At 40.9% G+C, this 23653-nt stretch overlaps 2 protein-coding genes across 3 annotated transcripts in view; one reads left to right on the top strand and one right to left on the bottom strand.

Moving 5' to 3' along the window:
• dmgdh (dimethylglycine dehydrogenase) overlaps window positions 1–23653 on the top strand; it is a 45881-nt gene that overhangs the window by 1074 nt on the left and 21154 nt on the right. Inside the window, exons 2-6 of one of the 2 annotated variants that reach the window (XM_042334789.1) lie at window positions 1271–1448; window positions 7608–7706; window positions 11466–11630; window positions 12828–13032; window positions 23152–23400. In XM_042334789.1, coding sequence (XP_042190723.1) covers window positions 1271–1448; window positions 7608–7706; window positions 11466–11630; window positions 12828–13032; window positions 23152–23400 — 896 coding nt within the window. Of the gene's footprint in view, window positions 1–1270; window positions 1449–7607; window positions 7707–9409; window positions 9455–11465; window positions 11631–12827; window positions 13033–23151; window positions 23401–23653 lie in introns of those variants that run through there. The other variant, XM_042334793.1, reaches the window with a different exon arrangement.
• grcc10 (gene rich cluster, C10 gene) lies at window positions 7974–9051 on the bottom strand. Its single transcript, XM_007892079.2, has one exon. It carries the CDS (start codon window positions 8835–8837, stop codon window positions 8439–8441), a length of 399 nt encoding a protein of 132 aa, XP_007890270.1. The 5' UTR covers window positions 8838–9051; the 3' UTR covers window positions 7974–8438.

Raw genomic sequence — 23653 nt, 5'->3', positions numbered from 1 at the left:
GTTTTTAAGGTTCTGAAGGGGCTCGACGATTTAGATCGTGACGAGCTGTTTCAACTTGTCCTGAAAGGGGGTAAATTCAGAATGAATCTACGCAAACGCTATTTCAGTGAGCGAACAGTGAACCTGTGGAAGACGGTTGAAGCAGGAAGTGCTGATTCTTTCAAACACAGATTAGATAGTTTTCTTATAGGAAATAACATTATGGGATCGAGAACATAGGGAGTTTGGGACATACGTGCATGCGACGGCCAGGAAGGTGGAAGGCGAACTAGATGGACCTCGGACTTTTTTCGTCTAGCGATTTTTATGTTCTTATGTTCCAGGTTAACCCTCCCATAGCTGTACTTGGCTACAGCTTCAGTGTTAGACATTTCGTACTTTGCATCTCCCAACTGTTCCCTTGGATAACACAAATACTAACCTTACCTTATGAAAATACTATCATCACAGAAGCAACTTTGACTTTATTGAGGTTCCCCAACCCAACAATGACAAGCATTTTAGAATATTAGGTTCTATTTTAGGCAGATAACGGTGCGTAAAAACTGAATGCCATCCATTATTCTGTATGGAAATCGCTGGGTTTAGATAATTATCATGTCTGGTAACTCCATTGCAATCTGACCAGCATTTACAAAACTCTCTTCTGGTGCAAATTGGTGCTGCATCTTTGGGGGAATCGACTTTGCTCATCTCTTGTTGACTTCAATATTGGTTGAGTCAGAGGTAAACATTGATTTCAGCCTCTGATAGCTTTCTATGACCTTGCCCTCATAACAAAATGCTTTTAAGGACAGTACTATGTACTATCACTTCTGACAATTAGAGAGGACCCGTGGAGTCCTGTAGCTCAGTGGTTAGAGCGCTCGCTTTGCAAGTGAGAGACCTGAGTTCAATTCCAGGCAGAGGGCGAAACCTTGGGCAAGTTTCCTTACTCCACACGCCTAATAATAATCCCTCCAAAACAAAAATAATAATAAATTGGTCATTTTCAATCTACGACTGTTTGTGGGACATTGCTGTGCGCAATTGGCTGCCGCGTTCGCCCACAAATATACAGTCAATTCACTTTACAGTGTGTTCTGTGAAGCACTTTGGGACGTCCTCCCGACGTGAAAAGCGCTATATCAAATGCAAGGATTATTATTATTATTATCTCCCAATATTATGTATTTTTTCATGTGACAATTCTGCACAAAGCAATTATGCAATTGAATCTGCACATTTAAAAAGCAAACACTGAAATAAATGGATTTCTCTTTTACACTAGAAAAGAAAATAAACAGCCTTCATCCCTTAAGAAAAGATGGAAAGATACCGCAGAGACGCTGATTATTGGAGGCGGGTGTGTCGGAGTGAGTCTGGCTTATCATCTTGCCAAGGCCGGAATGAAAGATGTTGTTTTGCTGGAGAAGTCTGAGCTAACAGCTGGCTCTACGTGGCATGCAGTAAGCAAAGATTATTTGTTAATTTTCCATGAAAAATGAACTTTCAATATTTTCCCTTCTCTTTTCCCACACTTATTTCATTTTCAGGATACCAACATCAAATATATTTCTTGCAGTAATATAACACCACCAACAACAATTTGCATCATACAGCATTTTTCATGCAGGATAGCGTCTTACTCAGTAGAGTGGTTCAGTTAACATAAGTTACAAACATTCTCAATTTAGAGATGCCCCTAGTATTTATCTATAAAATGCATTTTGCTCTTCAATATAATCTGCCTCTTGCAGTACATTGCTGTATTCCCTATAGTGTTGTGAGAATGATAGCAATGGTACAGATAGGGTTCTATTTTAAAAATTCTGAGAAGCTCTAATCTGGAATGATGGCTGGGAATGCGTAAAAAATCAAAGCGGTTTTGGTAACACCATAAACCACAAGGACTGAAACTGAACGAAATCATCGGACCCTTACTTTCAAGAGAATATCACAGAAATGTGACCAATGTTTGCCCTCGACTTTAATTATCAGTACGTTTACCATTCTCTTCCCGAAACTAAACCATTGCCAGTCAGGGTCCTGGCATGGAGATCAGCAGCAATTGAGTACAAATGGTGTTGACAAAAAGAGTGCACAATCCAAACATGGGGTCAAAAACTTCCTCCCTCGTATCACAAAGATAGGAAATAGCCATTGATACAAGGGAACGTATTCTGTAGAATATTACGTAGGACATAACATTCTGCCTGGAAGGCAGTAACTTATTGAGTTGAGATCAGGTTATTGAACTTAATGGTTTATTAATGATTAATGTCAGCTGAACTCTAAGATATGCTTCAAGACACTTTAGAGTCTTAAGCTTTATAATATATGGAACCATAGTATTTTTGTACTGTTGTCTGTTAACTTTAATATGTTTGTATTTCATTTTTCTTCTGGAGGGGGTTTCATGGGGACAGCAACAGACAACAGGCTTCCACGATGGAACCACAAGCAGTGATATTGTTCCACGTGATTGACAAGCAATGATATCGGGATATTTTACTGACTGAGACAGGGGAATATCATAGCTTTTAAATATTATAAGGATATTCACTCTCTTGTATATAGTTTATTTTATTAACACAGTGTACTACTGCATAACTATGTTGTAAATGTATAGGTTCTTTAGACATTTCCCATTTATTTCTAGGCAGCTATTCTGTTATGTGCACAATGTAAGACATTATTTGTGCAGTTTTGCAATGTTTACAATCAGTGAATAGTTCTGCAGTATGTTTTTACCCCAGTTCTATCTATTATAAACACTAGTTTATTTATTGCTGAACATGTCAGTAATTGCCTTATTTTTGTAAATATTTAAAAATAAATTTAATTTTCTACTGTAATATATGTTATGTGTGCTACTCTTAATTGTACAAAACATATATATTAATTCAGGATAATTACTCTTACAATGAAAAGGAATGCACTGTATTATGATCAGGAAATGTTATTTGTTCAATTTTTTATGTACAGAGTTGCATGTGTATTCATTTATAATCTAAATTTCTATTGACATCATATGACAGAGACATAATCATTGCAAATAAAAACGGCAGCAAGGAGTGAAAAGTGCATCATTTGGTTATTTCCTCAAAAGATAACTGTTCCTCAATGCAAAAGTGTTTAGTAAAACATAATAAAAATTAAGAACTGCTGTTGCTAAAATTCAGCGATTTAAAAAAAAGAAATACTGGAAATTCACAGCATACCAATCATATTTGAAGCAAGGAAGTTAGGTTAACATTTTAGGCATGTTCCCTCATCGAAACTGACACAGGGGAAATGTGGTGTCTCTAAACAAGTCTGTAAGATGGGAAGTGAGTTCATACTTAAAACAAATGTGAAAGATGATTAATCAGGACGCAGTTTGGTGGGCCATTAACAGATTATGGAATGATATTAATGGGAGGCAGAAGGAATAAAAAGAAAAAGTATATGGGAAGCATTGAGGGGCTAAAACAAATGGAGAAACCATGAGGATAACATCGAAAAAAATGGATGAGATTAAAGCTTTCTTAAGAATGAGGTTAGGTGCTTCTAGTGCAGTTTGTGTTCATTTTGCTTGGATTGGTGAAGGAGGTCAAGCAAAGAAATCAGAGTGTGGGTGGGAGAGTTTAAATGCCGAGCCATGGGGTATTCAGGGTTATGTCAATGGACATGTTCAACAAGGATCTCACTGACATGGAGGAGATTCCACTTGTGGAGTCCTGTGCTTAGTGGTTAGAGCACTCGCCTCAGAAGGAAGAGGACCTGAGTTTGATTCCCAGTCGGGCAAAACACTGGGCAAGATCCTTAATCTACATGCCCGTTTACCTAGCAGTAAGTAGGAACCCAGTTATTAGTCGATTGGCGAACCGTTTTTTCTGGGTGTAATAATTTCTTCAAAATAAATAAAAATTATTTGGTCACTCAATCCATGCCCACAAAATATACAGTCAATTCACTTTACAGTAAGCACTTGACACTTTACTGTGACGTGCTTTGAGATGTATAGAAGATGTGATAAGGCGCTATATCAAATGCAAGGATTATTATATTGTATGTAACAAATACAAGACAAGATTGGAGGAGGTGTATCTTACATGGAAGGGTGATTGGGTCACAAGCAGTGTTATGGGAGTGTTACACCTACCTCATTTGTAGTAAAACTGCCTTGGGAAAAGGACAGCTGGTGGTGGGATGATGGAGGAGTGAAGATGGGTATCTTTAGAGGTGAGTCTGTGCTGGAATCATGCTGTCGATAATAAAAGGCTATCTGATGAATTGTAAGCTGGTGAAATGAAAGGTGAGGAAAGAGTGACTATCATTGTTGCGTGAGTAGAAAGCAGTGAAGGTGGAGACGCAGGAAATACGTTGGGCCTTATTAGGACCTTCTTGTTCACAAATGAGAATAAATGCCCTCTTTGGTAGAAAACCTTTTCAAAAGTACTGGTACAAAAAATTGAGTCATAAGAGTGCATGCAGCATAAATGAAGAAACTAAGAAAAAGGAATGGAGTCTTTGTAGTAGAAAGAATAATATTCCAAGTACAGCATTAATAGGAATCTGTGAGATTATAATAGATGTGATAGATATCTCTTTTCCGGCTTTGCATGTACATTGACTTTAATATCCTCAAATGTTAGGTAATGCCTCCATTTCCCTACTTCACTGCTTTGCTTCACGTCTAATAATAATCCCTCCAAAAAAACAAAACGATAATAAATTGGTCATTTTCAATCCACGACTGTTTGTGGGACATTGCTGTGCGTAATCGGCTGCCGTGTTCGCCCACAAATATGCAGTCAATTCACTTTACAGTATATTCTTTGAAGCGCTTTGGGACGTCTAGAAGACGTGAAAAGCGCTATATCAAATGCAAGGATTATTATTATTATTATTGCTTTGTTATCCCTTGTTTGAATTAACATTCCATAATCTTTTGTTCTTCCTGTCTCCCAATCTTATAAGGACAACCCCCCAGCCCACCAATCACTTCTAAATAAGCGTCGTGCCCAAAACACTAACAATTTGATTGCTGATTGATTTCCTCATTACTCCAAAACTCAGCAATGTATAGAGAATTAAAACAGGAAAATGTTTTCAGAAAAATTCCTGATAGCCTTCGTTTTTCACAAAGAGATGATCACAACACAAATGATGCCTACATCTTATGATGGTTCCTCATCAGCATCCGTCTATTTCAGTGAAATCTAATGTATCTAGAATACATTAGGTCTATGCAGGAACACCCCTCAGGGCACAGAAAAGGAAATGGTGGGGTGTGTAATCACGCTAAAATCCAGTTGCTGCGAGATGCTAATACTGCAGCAGAAAATTAGCACTATTGTTAAATTAGCACGTCCTTTCCATGAAATGGCAGGGAGACATTTGGTGGCATAACATAGTGGGAAGCCAGTGCAATTTAAATATTGTTTCAGACCCATAATTCTGCAAATATATATGTTCCCAATTCAGCAGAGGTTTAGAATGGACATTCCTTCTCACAGAAAAGCAGCGATGGGAATGATGAGTGTTATAATTACTTCAGGCCAATATAGAATCATAGAATCGTACAGCACAAAAAGAGGCCATTTGGTCCATCGAGTCTGTGCCGGCTCTTTGAAAGAGCAATGTAATGTCAATCCCACTCCCCAGCCCTTTCCCCATAACCTGCAAATCCGTCCTCCACAAATACCTGTCCACCGCGTTTTTAAAAGTAGTTATCGAATCGGCCTCGACCACCCTTTCAGGCAATGCGTTCCAGATTCAAACAACTCGCTGCGTGAAAAACTTTCTTCTCACCTCCCCTCTGCTTCTTTTAGAGACTATTTTAAATCTGTGACCTCGAGTCACCGACACACCCACCAGTGGAAACAGTTTTTCCCTTTCTAACCTATTAAATCCCCTCATGATTTTGAAGACCTCTATTAGGTCTCCTCTTAACCTTCTCTGCTCCAATGAGAATAATCCCAGCCTCTCCAGCCTTTCCTCATAATCAAGGTCCCTCATTCCTGGTACCATCCTCGTAAATCTCCTCTGCATCCTTTCCAATGCCTTAACATCCTTCCTATAGTGTGGTGCCCAGAACTGTAACTCTTAGACTGAAGTTTTGTTGGGTGGTTGGGACAGCTCATCCAGATTGATTATTTAGGGAAACTTAGAAGAGAGAAAAAAATAAGAACATTGATAGATAAATAAATAAACATGGTAAGATTTGGTCATTATCGAACAATGCTGGATGTCTAGGCTTAGGTAGTTATTAGAACTTGGATTTTAAAACTCAGTGGGTCTAATCAAACCTTCTGTTGTTTACAAAGAGTCTATTGCATTCAAGGAATCAAACTATATTTTACATGTTTTATCTGTATTCTATTTCAGTGAAATCTAATGGCAGAAAGCAATACTGATTTAATACCAAGCCTTGCTTTCATTAAATATCAGGTTCAACTGGAAACCTGACTCAGTTAGTAATGCTCTTGCCTCCGAGTCAAAAGGTTGTGGGTTCAAAACCCCATGGTCTTTGAGCACATAGTCTCAGCTGACATTACAGTGCAATGCTGTGGAAGGGCTGCAGTGTTAGAAGTGCCTTTGGATGACATTTTAAATCAAGCTCCCAAATGCCTGTTCAGGTTAATGATCTCATGGTACAATTCAAAAAGATGAGTTTCTCCATTGGCTTGTCAAAGATTCCCAAGATAGAATTGGGGAACACTGAAAATTTAATAAAGTATAAGTATAGGTAACAGGATGAGCTGTTGATCTCAGGTATTAATTTAAAATGAAAAGGTCTCAAATGTAACTAGAGATTAGAAGAATGTTTCTTTGCTACAGAAAGTGTATACAAAACAGATTTCCCCAACATGCTGTTAGTACATTAGGCAATTCCTTTAAAAAGAAACTGGATAAGTAGCTGCACATAAACAGCATTGAAGGATATAAGGGATAGGTACAGACTAAGATGAACAATTTCTCCACTGAAGTCAATGTTTTCTATGTTACAGGTTTAGAAAAATGCTGTGCATTGAAAGAATGAGGTCGGTCTGGTTTGAATTGTGAGAATGACCTCTGTTCCAAGATTAGTGGAATAGAGCAATGTTTGTGGATAATAGAAAATCCCTTTCTGAGTACTTGTCAAAATATGCTAAAAGTACCAGCACATGAAGCATCACTCATTGATTTGGGGGCTTAGGGTCTTCCCCTGGGAATAAAAGTTGGTGCATTGTACCCCACCAACTATATGAATTGTGGAGTAAGAGTGATCGATGAATAGGCTTTTATCATTCTATGCTTTCTCGTGAAATTAGACATGTATGATCATAAAGATTAGTTATGCTGTAATGTTTTACTGTGCCCTAACATGACTTTTGATCAGATCAAATTTGTTGAGTAAATATAGTAAAATCTATAAATTGCTCAGGTTTTAGCTGCATATTTTGTTTTGTCAGTGTGAATGCACAATTTAAATGGCACTAAATATTCTGTCAGATGAAAATCATTTATCATGATTACCACTTTTGGTATGAAATGAGACCCATAACAAAATACGACCCCTGATTAAAGTTTTGTAAATGTTCTGATCTGTCACTTGTGCTTATGTGGGTCCTGAATCCATATATTTTATCTTCCTACAGGCTGGATTAACAACGTATTTTCACCCTGGAATCAATTTGAAGAAAATTCATGACTACAGCATCAAACTGTACGAAAAATTGGAGGAAGAGACTGGACAGGCAAGTGCTTCCATCAACCTTTAACTATGCCAGCCATTGTAATGTGTATGTAATGTTTGTGCTGCACATTGATGATTCAAACTTCCCTCGGGCAGTTATCAGAAAAGGAGAACACCCTTAGATAGCCTCAATGAAGAAAATAAAGGTTATGTTGGTTAGAATGCCAACTGTGATCACACTCATTGTGATTAATTTGTCATACTTTTAGAGAAAACATTTTAAGCCGTTGTACGTGGAACCAGAATAACACAGACTGGGCACTTTGGCTTAGTTCTGAAATAGAGGTTTATTTATACAGGTTCCAGCATTTCTGGCGTACACAACACATGTCTACTTCTACCAGACCACAAAACCGCCCCAATCTCACTCAAAAAGGTCACCCCCGGCCCATCACCCCAACCAACCAACAGCTTGGAATGCAACGTGTAGTAACGGGGCAGAGCTTGGCGGGTGAGGGCGAGGCGCAGAAGCCGGGCAGAAGATGCAAGACGTTGAAGTTGGCAATGGAATTGGAGTTGGAGTTGGAGGAGGAGGAGGAGATGGTGGGGAGGCAGCGGGTGGCCAGAGGCATTGGGGTGGATCATGTCAATTCAGAGCTTATCTGACCCTGGTGGGGGGGGAGAAAGAGGTTCAGCCAGTGTTCAATATCCTCAGGTCCTTGGTTGTCTCTCTCTCTCTGGTCCTTGTCCCTCTCCCAGTGCAGGGCCGGACCGGGTGGGATGGGGGGTGGGGTCAGGAGGCTGAGATGCTCGAGCTGTGGGGAGGCGCCGTCATGGGCGGCAGAAAGAGAGACCTGAGCTTCCCGGACATGGCGGCGATCTCGGGGTCCTGGGTCTCGTAGGCCTTGATGATGCGGGCGAACCTGAGCACGCCCTCGCCGTCGCTGCTGAAGCCGTACGCCTTGATGACCTCCTGCTGGATCTGGGTGGCCACGGGCAGCACGAACTGCAGCATCTTCCCCATGTCGTTACACGCGTTGTCCCGCGCCTCCTCCAGCCGCGCCGCGTTCTCCGGGCAGCCGAAGGCCTTGATCACCTCGGCCAACACCACCCGCGTCTGCTCGGGGCTCAGGCCCGGCGGCTGCTGCTGCTGTTGTTGTTGCTGCTGCTGCTGTTGTTGAGCCGCCGCCATTTTGCCGCCTCGGCCCCCAGAGGATTACAAGGCGTCCTCCTGTAGCCCAAACGCCACCAACCGCTGAGCCCAAAGATAGCCCCAACCCATCAGCCCGGCAGCATTTCTGGGGTTTTTGTTTGAAACTGCGTAAGAAACTCGAAAATTGTTCGACGACAAAAACACGCCCAATTGGGCGTGAACCCGCCCCCAATCTGCCCACAACGCCCAGATATAGCGGGAACCTCCACACACAGCGCCCCCCCGCGGTCACTATCGCTCTCACACAGCGCCCCCGCGCGGTCACAATCTCTCGCACACGCAGCGCCCCCCGGGTTCACTGTTTCACACACACACACACACACACACACACTTCCAAAAGCGCAGTACCCTATATATTTGCATAACCTTCTTCACTTGAGATGGTGTCTCAGAGCACTGACAGCGGTTGTGTTTAGACGCGGAGTGAGGGAGAGGGATTGAGGCGAGGAATTCCAGAGGTTGGCATCGTGGCTGAAGGCACGGTCACCGATGATGCAGCGCAGGGGGCGTGGAGGATAGGGGGCTTGTGGTAGCTGCGCGTAGGGGGCGGATTAGAGGAGGGGGGCATGAGAGGAAGGAAGATGGTTGAGCTTGAGGTCAGGGATTTTGAAATTGATCCTTTCGGAAATTAAGAGCCAGTGAAGTCTGGTGAGGATAGGGAAATAACGGGCGTACAGAGTTTGGTACGAGAGAGGATACGGGTGGCTTAGTTTTGGATGAGTTGGACCTTGTGGTTGGTGGAACTGGGGAGAGCAATGAGGAGTGCGTTTGAGAAATGAAGACCGGAAGCGGGGTCTCCTTGGAGCTGAACTGGCTCCAAGGTGACAAGCCCGGCAACGAATGTCAGAATTGAGCCTTCTGTGGTGATCTCGATAGTCCGGTTCTTGAGCCAGGTGGGTCTTCAGTATTCCAGGGCACTGCTGATGACAGCATCGCTCATTGGCAGGACCTGGAAGGGCAGACTCACTGTGGCAGGGAGTCAACCCACTGAGCTCCTGTTTACCCTACAAGCCAAAGCCCTAAAGGGGAAGCGGTCCTAACTGGACAAGCAGCTTGCCACACCGTGGCATCACTGGAAAGCTATGCGGTTTTAGCTGGTTGGACTCCAGCAGTCCCTCAACGATTTCCATGTGTAGGTGGGATGCATGGAAATCTCAGCTTGGTTTGGATATTGTTAAGCACAGTGATGGTTTTCTGCATGTGTCAGACACCCGGCTGACCAAAAAAAATAGAATGTGAGAAAGGTGTGGATGAGATTTTCAGCAGCATTTTGTGTGAGATAACAATAATAATCCTTGCATTTGATATAGTGCTTTTCATGTCTTCTGGACGTCTCAAAGCGCTTCACAGAATATACTGTAAATTGAATTGACTGTTTATTTGTGGGCGAAATGTGGCAGCCAATTGCACACAGCAGTGTCCCACAAACAGTGGTGGATTGAAGTGACCAATTTATTATTGTTTTTTTTTGAGGGATTATTATCAGGCGTGTGGAATAAGGAAACTTGCCCAAGGTTTCACCCTACCGGGAATCGAACCCAGATCTCTCGTTTGCAAAGCGAGTGCTCTAACCACTGAGCTACAGGCTACAGGATAGGATCAGAGGTGATAACTATTAGCATGAGAATAGTATTGAAGGTTATAGGGATGTAAATATGGAATGAACAAATATTCCAATTGAAAAACATTTTCAGGAAAAGCTTCTTGAAATACGAAGAATAGCGGCAGGAATGTGAAGTGTATTTCCCGCAGGGAGTCCTATATGCATCATACTAACATGTAAGAACATGGCTATTCCCTCCCATAAAAATCATTTAGTTTCTTCCAATTCCACGTAAATCCTTAATGATAGAGCGGAACTGCCCTGTTTAAATCGGAAGAACTCTGTACAGTAACTTCATGATGGTCCTGTGCATTTTTGCACAACGTGGCATTGAATCACCATGGAAACTGATCATTTACAATGCATTATCACTGAATTGAAACTGACCCTGGAAATGGGTTCCCTTACGTCTCTTTGCCAGGATCAATTCAGATCACAAGATTGACAATGTTTATATTGCACTTTGAATGTTGGATTAGTGATCAGTCGCAACCTTTAATAGTGTAATAGTAAACCTACTGCGGAGACCCTGTGTGATGAAACAACATTCACCACTCTATGAATTTTGTGGGAACTTTTGCTTTTAATAACAAATGTTAACATTGGCGGTGTATATGAAATGCAACATGTATGATTTGTATTAAAGAAAATACATGCAGTATTTGCAACCCCAAATCCCCCAAATATTTCATGAAATATAAAGTTAAAAATAGTTTCAGACCACAACTTTTAATCCGCAGCACTGTGCAGAAGATTGTCTGAAAAAAGGAAAAAGACAGGAGAGTTAAACAGAAAAATTCTTAAGTGGTTCCCAAAAACCTTAGCAAAAGGGAAGAATTCATCATCATAATAATAATCCTTGTATTTGATATAGTGCTTTATCACGTCTTTGAGACGTCTCAAAGCGCTTCATAGAATATACTGTAAAGTGAATTGACTGTATTCATCTACTGAGTAGAATTCAACTACTGAGGCACTTTCTAACTTTGTGGTTGTTTCAACAGGCAGTCAGCTTTCATCAGCCTGGCAGTATCCGCATTGCTTGTACTCCGACCCGAGTGGATGAATTTCATTATCAGATGACAAGGGCAAACTGGAACGTGACACAGCAGTTTATCATTGGTCCAGAGAAGGTGCAGGAACTCTTCCCTCTGATAAACATTGACAAGGTAAACTGATATTTGGTTGATTCCAACAGAACACTTTGTTGATAGTCTGTAGGATCATTTTGTGCTCTTAATTTTTCCCAGAATGTTTAGCAAAATACAAAGTTATGAGACCAGGTTGAAGATACAATCCAGTATGGAGAAAAGCACTGTTTCCAGCATGAGCCTCCCTTTCTTTAGTCTTTCAAAAATGCCCTCGTTGATAAGTTTATTTTATTTTCTCTAAAGTTTCTTAATATTTTACATAAGTTCATTTGCATGAGAAATAATGAGCACCTTCCAAACAAACCTAATCCTCCAATGATCAGATTGAGTAAAATGTGCCCTTTATTTTACATTCACATTATATAAGCATGTCCAAAATATCAGAGACAAAATCTTGGTTGAAGTAAAGCTGTCTTTTTTTTAAAAGGATACTATGGATCCTTTTTAAATGTTGACAGGTTTCTTAACCTGTGGAGTCCTGTAGCTCAGTGGTTAGAGCACTCGCTTTGCAAGCGAGACACCTGGGTTCAATTCCAGGTAGGGTGAAACCTTGGGCAAGTTTCCTTACTCCACACGCCTGATAATAATCTCTCCAAAAACAAAACAATAATAAATTGGTCATTTTTAATCCACGACTGTTTGTGGGGCACTGTCGTGCGCAATTGGCTGCCATGTTTCGCCCACGAATAAATGGTTTGCCACTTTACAGTATATTCAGTGAAGCGCTTTGAGATGTCTAGAAGACGTGAAAAGTGCTATATCAAATGCAAGGATTATTATTATTGTATTATTAATTAATTTGACAAATGTTGATGACGCCAGTTATTGCTTTTCTATTCCATTTCTTAAGAAACTATTTGGAACATTTGTATGCAATCTGGATATAAAATGCCCTTCATTTCTCGTGAGCTACCTTTAATCATTGCTATTTGCAAGATTAATATAATTTTGTTGCCAAATATGTGGCATTACGGGATTACGGGAACTCCCTCCTCATCGACCTTCCCATCTCTTCCCTTCACAAGCTGCAGATCATCCAAAACTCTGCAGTTTGTGTACTCTCACGCACCAGGCTCCGTGACCCCATCACTCCCACCCTCGCCCGACTCCACTGGCTTGACTGAACCCTGAAAATGAGAGCTTGCTCACCACTTCAGGTTCCTATTCAGCAGGTCAGTTGTATTTTGATCTGTGTCCCTCTTGTGTTTTTTTTAGGTGCTGGCTGGTTTGCATAACCCTGGAGATGGCCACATTGATCCATATTCTCTCACCATGGCGTTGGCGGCTGGAGCGAGACACTATGGGGCGGAACTATATTATCCTGCACCAGTCACAGACCTGACACCGAGATCTGATGGGACATGGGATGTGGAAACATCAAATGGGGTTATCCGTGCCAACAGAATTGTGAACTGTGCAGGTATGACTCTCTCCATTTAAAAAGGTGTGCAATCCACAAGATCTATGGGGGAAAAGTTCCATCTGGGGATGGAGTCTTAAAATGCAAGATTTGCTGAATTTATGCAGCGTTTTAGAATTTGGCAAATTCTTAAATACAGTCTCAATTTTAAAACTAGTTTTCTGGAAGTTATGAACTGGCTTCAAAATTAAGATTGAATTCAACCATTTGCCCAAAATCTAAGTGCTCTGAATTGTTACATAAATGGAATAAATCTAACCCAGGTGGAATTTTTTGCCCCCTGCTGATTCAGTTATGCAGAGCGCTCCTGCTTAGCATCATTGACGTGTGGGGCATTGCATGTAGAGTACTCTGGGCTCCATTTTACATACAAGGACTGCCCTCTGCTTTATCTAACCACTGCAGAGAAGTGGTTAGAACTCGCAGGTGTTGATTCCTCATAGAACTAAATATGTTGGTGAGTATTTTCCTCTTACTGACAAGACAGTAACTTATTTTCTCTTGGCTCCTAAAACAATGAGGGAGCACCAGCACTGTAAGGACTATAGAGGTTTAAAGAGAAGCCTAGACCACTACCTTCTCAGGGCAACCAGGAATGGGGAATAATTGCCGGCCAAGATAAAGTTGCAGGAATAAAACAAAATCAACATTATAAACTTTTCAATTGGCTTACTCCTCAGGTTAGGGAGGGGGAATCCAGCCATGGTCCCTGTTTCCATAAACCCTGTCAGAGTAGCTTGTGCATGAACTTCATGTGAGGACACAGTTAGGCTCACCTCCGATGCCTCCAGAAGTTCAGTGTCAAGGCACGAAAATTGAAAATGCAGGAATGGTCACTGAGGTACTGCAGGTCAAATGTCACCCTTGGAACTTTACTTTCCAATTGAAGGGGAAAAAAGTCAAACACCTTCAAGAGAGGAATGAGAGGGGGAGGATGAAAGGCAAAGGAAAAAATTGAACAACACAAATAAAATGTGACAAAACAAAGGCACTTTGACGTTGATGAAGGACTCTGCGTCTGATTCTCTCGTTTATGCAGTTACAGTACAGCAACTGTAGCAGCATTGCCGTGGTATCAGCCTGTGATGAACGATGACCTTTTCCATCAAATAGAAAATTATTGCTAATGTCTGAACTACCAAATGCAAGGATTGTTATTTATTGTCACATCTGCAGGAATATATGAATCTGTAGTTTATTGATTGCTCAGAGTGAAACTAAATACCCGTATGCCCAGCAATGCATGGAAGTGGTTGGCAAAATTTGCATGAAGAAAGCCTTAATCGGCTACCAGTTGGTGCGAAGAGTCACAACTGGTGTCAGTGCCAGAGTGTGGCTTTACTGGTGGTCAGTTATTTTGAGGAATGCAATTAAGGCTTGTGATTATTATGGATATGTCATCTGTAGTAGCAAAAATGATTTGCCGCATTTTAGGAAGCAAGGAGTGATTTTCCTGATTGGGAGAAAATTCCTTCGGCAATAAATGATTTCCTATTAAACTCTTGGAGAGTGAATATCAGTTGTTAACCCTTCACTATGGACCAGATAACATGTCAATGACACAGAACACACTGACAACTGACCTCAAAACAACACACTCGAAACTGAATAAGTCCACCCTATGACGTTCACAGTCTATTATTAATAAATAAAGATAATAAAAAAAGGACTCAACAGCAGTGTCAAGGCTGTAAACTCACCCTGGTATTCTGATAACATGTGGCTTTTTGTGTAAATGCTACAAACAGGTTACAGCCAGATTCAACTGGAACAAGAGCAGATCGCCTGAACCTGACCTGAAAGTCTTGTGTTCCTTTCAACCCGTAGATCAATGACAGCATGCAAGGCATCATTACAGTATTCTGTGTAACATAACAAGGAATAGGCAGAATAGATGGCCGAGCTGTGCAGAAACAGGGTTGCTTTTTCAAGGAGCAATATATTTTGAAACATTCAAGCTGTGGTGGGATTTTATTATTTTTGACCAGGGCATTTGGAGCAAATTAGATAGAATTCTGCTAGAAAATAATAACTTGGCGAACTTCGCGATGGCGAAAGCGAACTAGATGGACCTTGGTTCCAGCTGAACTTGTTCTCACTGTCGTTGGATGACATGGGACTTATTGAATCAGCAAGAACATTCACTTAACTGGATGTCTAAGGGGGACTCAATCAATGTTATTTCAGCTGTACATTGCATCTTTATTCCCATATTGTAGTTCAAGTCAGCTTCATTTTTAGTACTTCTTATCAGGAGTGCTTATTTATTCAATTATGCAGAAGCACATTGACTGGGAAAACACAACTACTTCCAATTGGAATCAGTGATTACTTGGAAAAAAGCCTTTTGATGTTTCCTGAGGTGAACAATTTATAACATGGGATTATCTTATAAATGTGGAATTGTTTTTCTTATATCCGTACTTCATAAGCGCTCGGCTGACATTCATTTTCCCACACAGCAGTCTAACTGTTGGACCCCAAAGCAAATTTACAACAACTCACGCAATGTATCTCCTCAATGTGCCATCCTTCCTGATTTGCATTGAGCATGGCTTCACTTTAGTGAATGGCACGTCTCCACTGTATGGATTGATCACACCTCGATTACTGACTGGTGAACTTTTCATTATGTGCTTATAATTAGCTTTTTCCATCAGAGACCATTATCTGGGAAACACTCTTGCAAGTGCCTTGTCAATAACAGTAACAATGGTCTTGTTCCTTCTCAAGCACTGCTCTCTATTCTGTGCTGCCCTATCTATGCTGAAACATCTCCAGGACACGAGAATTATTCGTAGTTCTTCAACCTACTTATTGACATTTAGATCTGCATTTCAATCATACATGTTTTTATACAGAAAAATCTTTGATAAGGATAAAGGGACTTTCTATTCACTCGTCAACTGATCATAACATGCTTATGAGTTGTATAGACAGTTTATTTCCTGAAATAGCCTGGAGGGTGGCTCTTGCTCTACGTACTCTGTGTGTTATAATAGTAATAATAATAATCCTTGCAATTGCTATAGCGCCTTATCAGGTCTTTGAGACGTCTCTCAAAACGCTTCACAGAATATACTGTAAAGTGAATTGACGCTATATTTTGTGGGCGAAACTCGGCAGCCAATTGTCCACAGCAGTGTCCCACAAATAGTCATGAATTGAGTGACCAATTTATTATTTTTTGAATTAATAATTACGTGGAGTCCTGTGGCTCAGTGGTTAGAGCACTCACCTCGCGAGCGAGAGACCTGGGTTTGATTCCCGACAGGATGAAACCTTCGGCAAGTTTCCTTACTACACGAGTTCCAAGTCATCGGGTCTCCAATGCAATGCTGGGGAAGTGCTGCATTGTTAGAGGTGCTGTCTTTAAATGAAATGTTAAACCAAAGCTTTTTCTGCCTGTTCAGCTGAATGTTAAAGATCCCATTGTGTTCACACAAAAAACAGTCAGTCCACTTTATAGTAAATCCTTTGAAGCACTTAGAGACATCCTCCTGACCTGAAAGGCGCTATACCAAATGTAAGACTATTGTTATTTTGTATTATTCTAATGGGAATTGGGAAAATAATGGTTGTTCTGCTTCAACAGATTGCTCATCATATCCCAAATATTACAGATAATACTTGTTTATTGCAATTGGGCAGGGGCGGGGCGGGGGAGGAATGTCAGGTGATGTGTTTTCCGGTGTGAATTGGAAGGTCACTGTGCCAGATTTCATACCTTCATGTGTATGAAATGTGTATGATCTTCAAAACAAGATTAGTTTTTTGTTATTTGAAGGAGGCAATCAATGTACCTATAGCTGTGGATGAAAAACTTCTCTAGTATCATGTGAAACTCTGAAAGTAAACAAGATCATGCTGTCCACAGATTATGATCTGTGAGGGAGGGTAGATGCTTTGAGTGTGAGTGGGTCAGGGTAGTTTCTGATTTAAGCCACAGCGGGGGTTTCAGCTACTTTGAGGGTAAATAAAGTCCACCTGACAGATGTAACGTTTTCAGTTCTCATCAGATTGGAGTTTGGTGGAATGTTGAACAGAACAGATTAGTCTTAAATTATCTGATGGAACCAAACAGTGACGGTAACAGGGGTGACATTATCAGAGCTGTAAACCACCTACTTATATAGCGTTGTTCACGCTGGAAGAGATGGGTGAATGGCACTATATAAATGCAAGTCGTTGTTGTACTTTCAGATTTACTCTGCACATCTGATAATACTCCCTCAAGAAAAAAAATAATAAATTGGTCACGTCAATCCACGACTGTTTGTGGGGCACTGCTGTGCGCAATTGGCTGCTGCGTTTTGCCCACGAATAATAGTCACTTCTCTTTGACCGTGCCTTCAGCTCCCCTCTCGACTCTCTTCCCCCTCCTCGCTCCCTCCCTTCCCTCCCCTCACCCTGACCATTTCCCCCCTCCTTGCTCCCTCCCTTCCCTCCCTCACCCTGACCATTTCCCCCCTGCTCGGGTCATGACCCAACTGTGCAGCGCCTTGGGACGTCCTCCTGACGTGAAAGGCACTTTATAAATGGAATCTTGTTGTTGTTGTTGTTTACAGTATATTCTGTGAAGTGCTTTGAGATGTCTAGAAGACATAAAAGCGCTATATCAAATGCAAGGATTATTATTAGTATCTTTAAAAGCATTATATAAGTAAAAGAATGGAGAGAATATTTCATTGCCATAGCCAGTAATGTTCGGTTTACCTTCCAAATATGACCTGACCTATGTTTGACTCTGAACCCAAGTCAAGTCATACCGACTGCTCGCATTTGACTTCGCATTTGGATTGAAAACAACAATGCCATTAACTTCTGTCCAACCTGTGCAAACAACAGATCATTTCCTGACAGATTGAGCAGAGTCCAACACTCGTCCACATCTCTTTCACATGAACATGCCAGAGATTGATACATCAACAGGTAGCAAATACTATGCGCAGGAAATTACATTAGCGTTGATTCCTACTCATAGATCACATGCACAGTGTGCACAAAGTGATGTCACAGCAACCCGGTGACTTAGAGGGAGCAATGGAAGACATGTGTACCTCACTTCCAGTTAATATGTGACCTCAAGATACCAGTGCTAAAAAACAAGCCATGCTATACTACGGCATTATAACAAGGTTGCTCTGCATTGTAAGAATGATAAGCAAGGGAAAGATAATCCTGTAATACTTCAAGAGGTCTTTGAGATGTCCTCCCGACATGAAAGGTGCTAGATAAAGTTAAGTTGTATTGTAACACACTCTACCTCACTATTTTAACATTTACTTGTGGAGTCCTGTAGCTCAGTGGTTAGAGCACTCGTTTTGCAAGCGAGAGACCTGGGTTCAATTCCCAGCAGGGTGAAACCTTGGGCAAGTTTCCTTACTCCACATGCCTGATAGTAATCCCTCAAGAAAAAAATACAATAATAAATTGGTCACTTCAATCCACGGCTGTTTGTGGGACACTGCTGTGCCCAATTGGCTGCCACGTTTCGCCCACATATATACAGTCAATTCACATTATAGTCTATTCTGTGAAGTGCTTTGAGACGTCTAGAAGACATGAAAAGCGCTATTTCAAATGCAAAGATTATTATTCTTATTACTTTGTAGAAATCTGCATAATTTCGAATTATATTTTAACAGTTGGTTGAGATTAGGTTCACATCACAAACACATATGCTGGGGTCTAAAATCCAGGTCCTAATTTTGTAATTAATCAATGAAAGGGGATACAGAATAATTTCCTTTTCATTATTAGTTTATTGCTCAATTAAGGGAGCATGTATGCGTTTCAACAGTGTTTATCACATGGGATATTAGTCCTACCCACATTTTAGACCCAATACTTAGTCGGTATATTCTGTACACTTGGGTAAGGCTGTTTGTTAGGGTTGAAATGAACTGATAGAGAAAGTGTTGACAACATCGGAATAGAAACAAGTCTTGGTTGTTGCAGGATTGTAACAAACATGAATTTCTGCTTGTTTGTTTGAAGGTGAAGATATAATTCTATCAAACTATCCTCTATAGTTAAAATAAAGTGAAACAACAAGTAACAAAAGTTTGATGGATACCATTGCTGATTACGGTTAAAGCTTCCATTATGTAGAGGTAAATATACATCCAACATTTTTATTAAATAAATTGTACATATTTGTACATATAGGTGTCAGCCTGGTTTAGTTGGGTGCACCCTCACCTCAATCAGAAGATTGTGGGTTCAAACCCAACATTGCGAGTTTGAACTCACAATCTTGGCTGTCACTCCTTTGCAGTGCTGGGGAGTACTGCTACGTCGGACGTGCATGTTTCAGACGAGACATTAAACCAAAGTCCCGACTGTGTGTGTTCAGTTGGATGTTAAAGATTCCATAGCACTCGCAAAGAAAAAGGAATTTCTCCTAGTTTCCTGCCCAAAAATTCCCCAAGACAAAATTCCTCATTCACTTCATAGCTGTTTGTGGGATATTGCTGTTTGCAAATTAGCTGCTGCATTGACCTACAAAATATCCAGTCATTTCACTTTACAGTAACTCTTGTGAAGCACTTTGTGATGTTCTTCCAATGTGATCATAGTCTCATGATAAAATACAGGAGACACAGGAAAGGTTATGGCATAGGAAGAAGATAGAGGCTGAAGGTGAGGGAAAGGTAACCTAACAAATGGCAAACCTTTTTTTCTAGTCCTGTTGTGCTGGAATGTAAGAAGTGCTTAAAAAAAACTGACGCTATACAGAAGCAGTATTGAACCATTTAACTAATTTCATAGATAGTTAGGATTTCTTAAGGATTAAATAAATCATTTTCAGTTAAGAGGAAACAGCTTTTTGAGTCCACATTAGCAATGAGAGTTCTAATTGAGACCATAGAAGATAGTGAGGCCCAAAATGTTAATAGAAGGATTAGGAGAGGCGCCATGGAAAGTGAGAGGTGGCAGCTGTTGATTAGACTTCATTGAGAGTCATTGAAACAAACAACTTTTATCATCCCATTGAACATAGAGGAGATCAAGTTTTGTGGTTCATCTATTGCACAGCGAGAGCGGTGAAGGCTGTATGCAATGAGAGTACGAGCTGAAGGAATCATTAGAGAAAGAGTGCATTGGGTTGGATTGTAAGTGTAATTGATCATTCATATGTGAAGAATCAGAGTAGAGAAAGTGGAGAATCCCCCAAATTGCCCCAAAGTGTCCAAGGATAAGAAAGTGAACATAATTTTGGTCGATCGTAAGATGATAACTTCTTTAGAGTTTGACTTCTGTAGATTGCAGAATCAGACCCTGTCATAAGCTTTGAAGATGACCAAGGCAGTGATGAATGAGCCACACAACTGTTTTATAGTAGAGCTCCACTTTTCTGTGCTAGATTGCATGTCATTGCAACTGAAAGCAATTGTTATGAGGATATCTCTTGAATGTGGCAATGAGGTTGAAAAAGAGCACTTCAGGAAAGTGGTGACATTACTAGCACCTCACTGTCAAAAAGTACCTTACGATGTAAATTACATCCTGGAAAAGAAGCCCATTTATGCCGAACTGACTCAGCTTTGAGATGATCTCGGGTCAGAGCTGAAGTCTCAAAAGTTGGTGTTATATAAACATGGGTCATAGTTTACAATGGGAAGTACTTTTTCTGATGATTTTTATATGTGATATGTTAATATCTTAACATATATCTTAACATATCTTAACATATCACATATATTCAAGGGCTCTGGGATGCCACCCCATGTGAAGGGCGCTATATAAATGCAAGTTGTTGGTGGTGTTATTTTGTGCAAGGATTGCTGGTGTCTGTGGAATGACCCATAGCTGAGGAGAGTCAGTGCTTTGGGATAGTGAAAGATGCTATACAAATGCCATTTTGTATTTTTGTAATTTAATATTGTATACAACTACAACTTGCATTTAGTTAGCCCCTCACATAGATACTTTTTGGGGCCTTTCAAAGCAATTCAAGAGAGGAACAGAGGAGGAGATAAAATTGCCAAAAAGATTGTTTGACTTAAACATTCTTTTCAAAACCTATTTCTCCCTCTTGTTTTTCTAAAGTTTAGGGTTCGTCTTCAGTTTTTCTTTTGATAAGTTCAAGTCCTGAGAGAGTTGAAAGTAGGCTGATAGTTCCCGCCAGGTAAAATGCTTATTTGCTGACATGAATGCCAAAGCTAATCAGATTTAGTGGCCTTCTTGCAGTTTTCATTTTCTACAAAGTCAGCACAGATCAGGTCAGATATTGCTGCGAATCAAGCACCACAGAGTTTTTTTAAAAAAGTGACCTCTTCCTCTCAAACAGGGCTGCAGGAGTGTTCTCCACAGTCAGACAGAAACCCAACCATGAGTTCAAATTGGTTTTTATTGATAGTTTGACAAAACATTTACTTTGATGCAATGTTCACCTACGAATGCACAGACACTGCAGTACACGGAAAACTGCTTTTGAGGGGTTTTGATATGACAAGGTGTTATAAGGATATCGTCCTTCAGATGACGTGTTAAAGCGAGGTCTCGTCTGCTTGTTCAGGGGGATGTTAAAGATTCCATGGCACGATTCGAAAAGAATAGAGTTTCTCCTGGTGTCCTGGCCAACAATCTCCCAATAATAAAATTGGTCACTCACTCCATGCCCGTCTGTGGGACACTGCTGTGCGTAAACTGCCTGCCGAGTTTCGCCTACAAAATAAACAGTCAATGTAGTTTACAGTAGAGTACTTTATCCTGTGAAGCAGTTTGGGACGTCTCAACAATGTGATAAGGGCAATATTAAATGCAAGGACTGTTGTCATTACTGTTATTATTAATATCATGTCTTGCCTTCCTGCTGGGGAGAACTCTCTCTTGTCTGCTGGTGATGGGCAAGATTGTGTCCTAAACCCCCTAGTGCACTTATTCAAAGGTCTGAATCCATCAAGCAAGGAAAGACATATTTCATGTTGTTGGTGGATTTACTGGTCAAATAACCTGTGCTTATCCACCAGAAAAAAAACAACTCCATTCTATGGTTTTCAAACAAGAGAACACATAATTTTGCTTTGATTTTACAATAATTTACAACTACAGAACTCCAATGATACAATATAATAATAATAATCCTTACATTTAATGTAACTTGCAGAGAACATCTCAAAGCATTTACTGTAAAGTGGGGTGAGTGTGTATTTGTAGGAGAACACTTTATGCATAAAAGTGTCCCACATGCAAATGACCTATTTTATCTCAGTGTTGTTGGCCAGGACATCAGGAGAAAGAAACTCTCTTTTCAAATTGTGCCGTGGGCTCTTTAATGCCACTGGACCAGGCAGATGGGACATCGATTCATCGTCTCATCCAAAAGATGGCACCTCCAATAATGTTGCACTCCTCCAACATTATACTGGTGTGTCAGCCTACACTGTATGAGTTCAAATTCCCAACATGGGGCATGAACTCATAATCTTGTGACTCAGAGGGAGAGAGCTACCAACTGAGTTGGACAGACATCTGATAGTGTATTTGTAACAATAGCGTGATTGAACTTTATGTTCAATATATGTAGTCTGTAGCAGAACTGCACATAACATGATGTGTCCTCTCTGCATCAAGCTCCATGAGCCTATCAACCATGTCCACACCTGGCTATGCTGGCTTCCCATCCCCCAGAGGATTGAGTTTAAGATTCTCAATCTCACTTTTAAAACCGTCTATTGTCTTGCCCTTCCTACCTACGCGACCTGCTAAAATCTTACTAACCTGACCGTTCTCCCCGCTAAATGGGCACTGGTCTGCACCATATCCCCGCCATCAGTGGTCGGGCCTTCAGCCTTTCTGCCCCCACTCTCTGGAACTCCATCCCTTCGCCTCACCCCCTCCCTTTTCTCCTTCAAGACCCATCTTAAGACCTTCCTCTTTAACCAAGCCCTCGGTCATCCTCCTACCCCCGCCCCCTTGCCGTCTATCCCTCTTGATTCCACCCTCACCCCCCCTCCCCCCCACCCCCCCTCCCCCCAGCTTGGGTGCAAATCTTGGAACTACCGACATCAAAGGAGCCATTTAAATGCAATTTGTTGTTGTTGACGCTAGGTGCTTCTATCCAGTTTCTTCTGATGAACAAGGTCACTTATCCTGTTGTTTTTGCTCTAGGATTCTGGGCCTGTGAAGTTGGGAAGATGATTGGGCTTGAGCACCCGCTTGTCCCTGTCCACCACCAATATATCATCACATCAACAATCCCAGAGGTGAAAGCCTTGAAACAAGAGATACCTGTCATCCGTGACCTGGATGGGTCATACTACCTGCGTCAGGAGCGCGATGGACTGCTGTTTGGGCCTTATGAGCACCAGGAAAAGATGAAGATTCAGGAATCTTGGGTAACAGATGGCGTTCCACCAGGTAAACATAGAGGACAATCAACATAAAAACATAGAGCAGTTTGGTGATTTGGTTAATATTGACATGTTCCTTTTCCTATTTAACACTACATAAATAACTAGAAACTCGTACAGCATCTCTGGATGTCAATCAAAAAACATTTATTTTTAAATTTCTACAGTATAATTTATTAGAAATGAGACCAACGTGAAGGAACTACAATTCATTTTTAAAATAAAAAAAACCTTGTGTTTGATACTGCGCTTTATTATGT

The sequence above is a fragment of the Callorhinchus milii genome, unplaced genomic scaffold (assembly GCF_018977255.1).
Source record: "Callorhinchus milii isolate IMCB2004 unplaced genomic scaffold, IMCB_Cmil_1.0 Scaffold1, whole genome shotgun sequence".
In the NCBI taxonomy this organism is placed as follows: Eukaryota; Metazoa; Chordata; class Chondrichthyes; order Chimaeriformes; family Callorhinchidae; genus Callorhinchus; species Callorhinchus milii.
The sequence above is the reverse complement of the archived record's forward strand: the minus strand, read 5'-3'. Positions and strand labels throughout refer to the sequence as shown.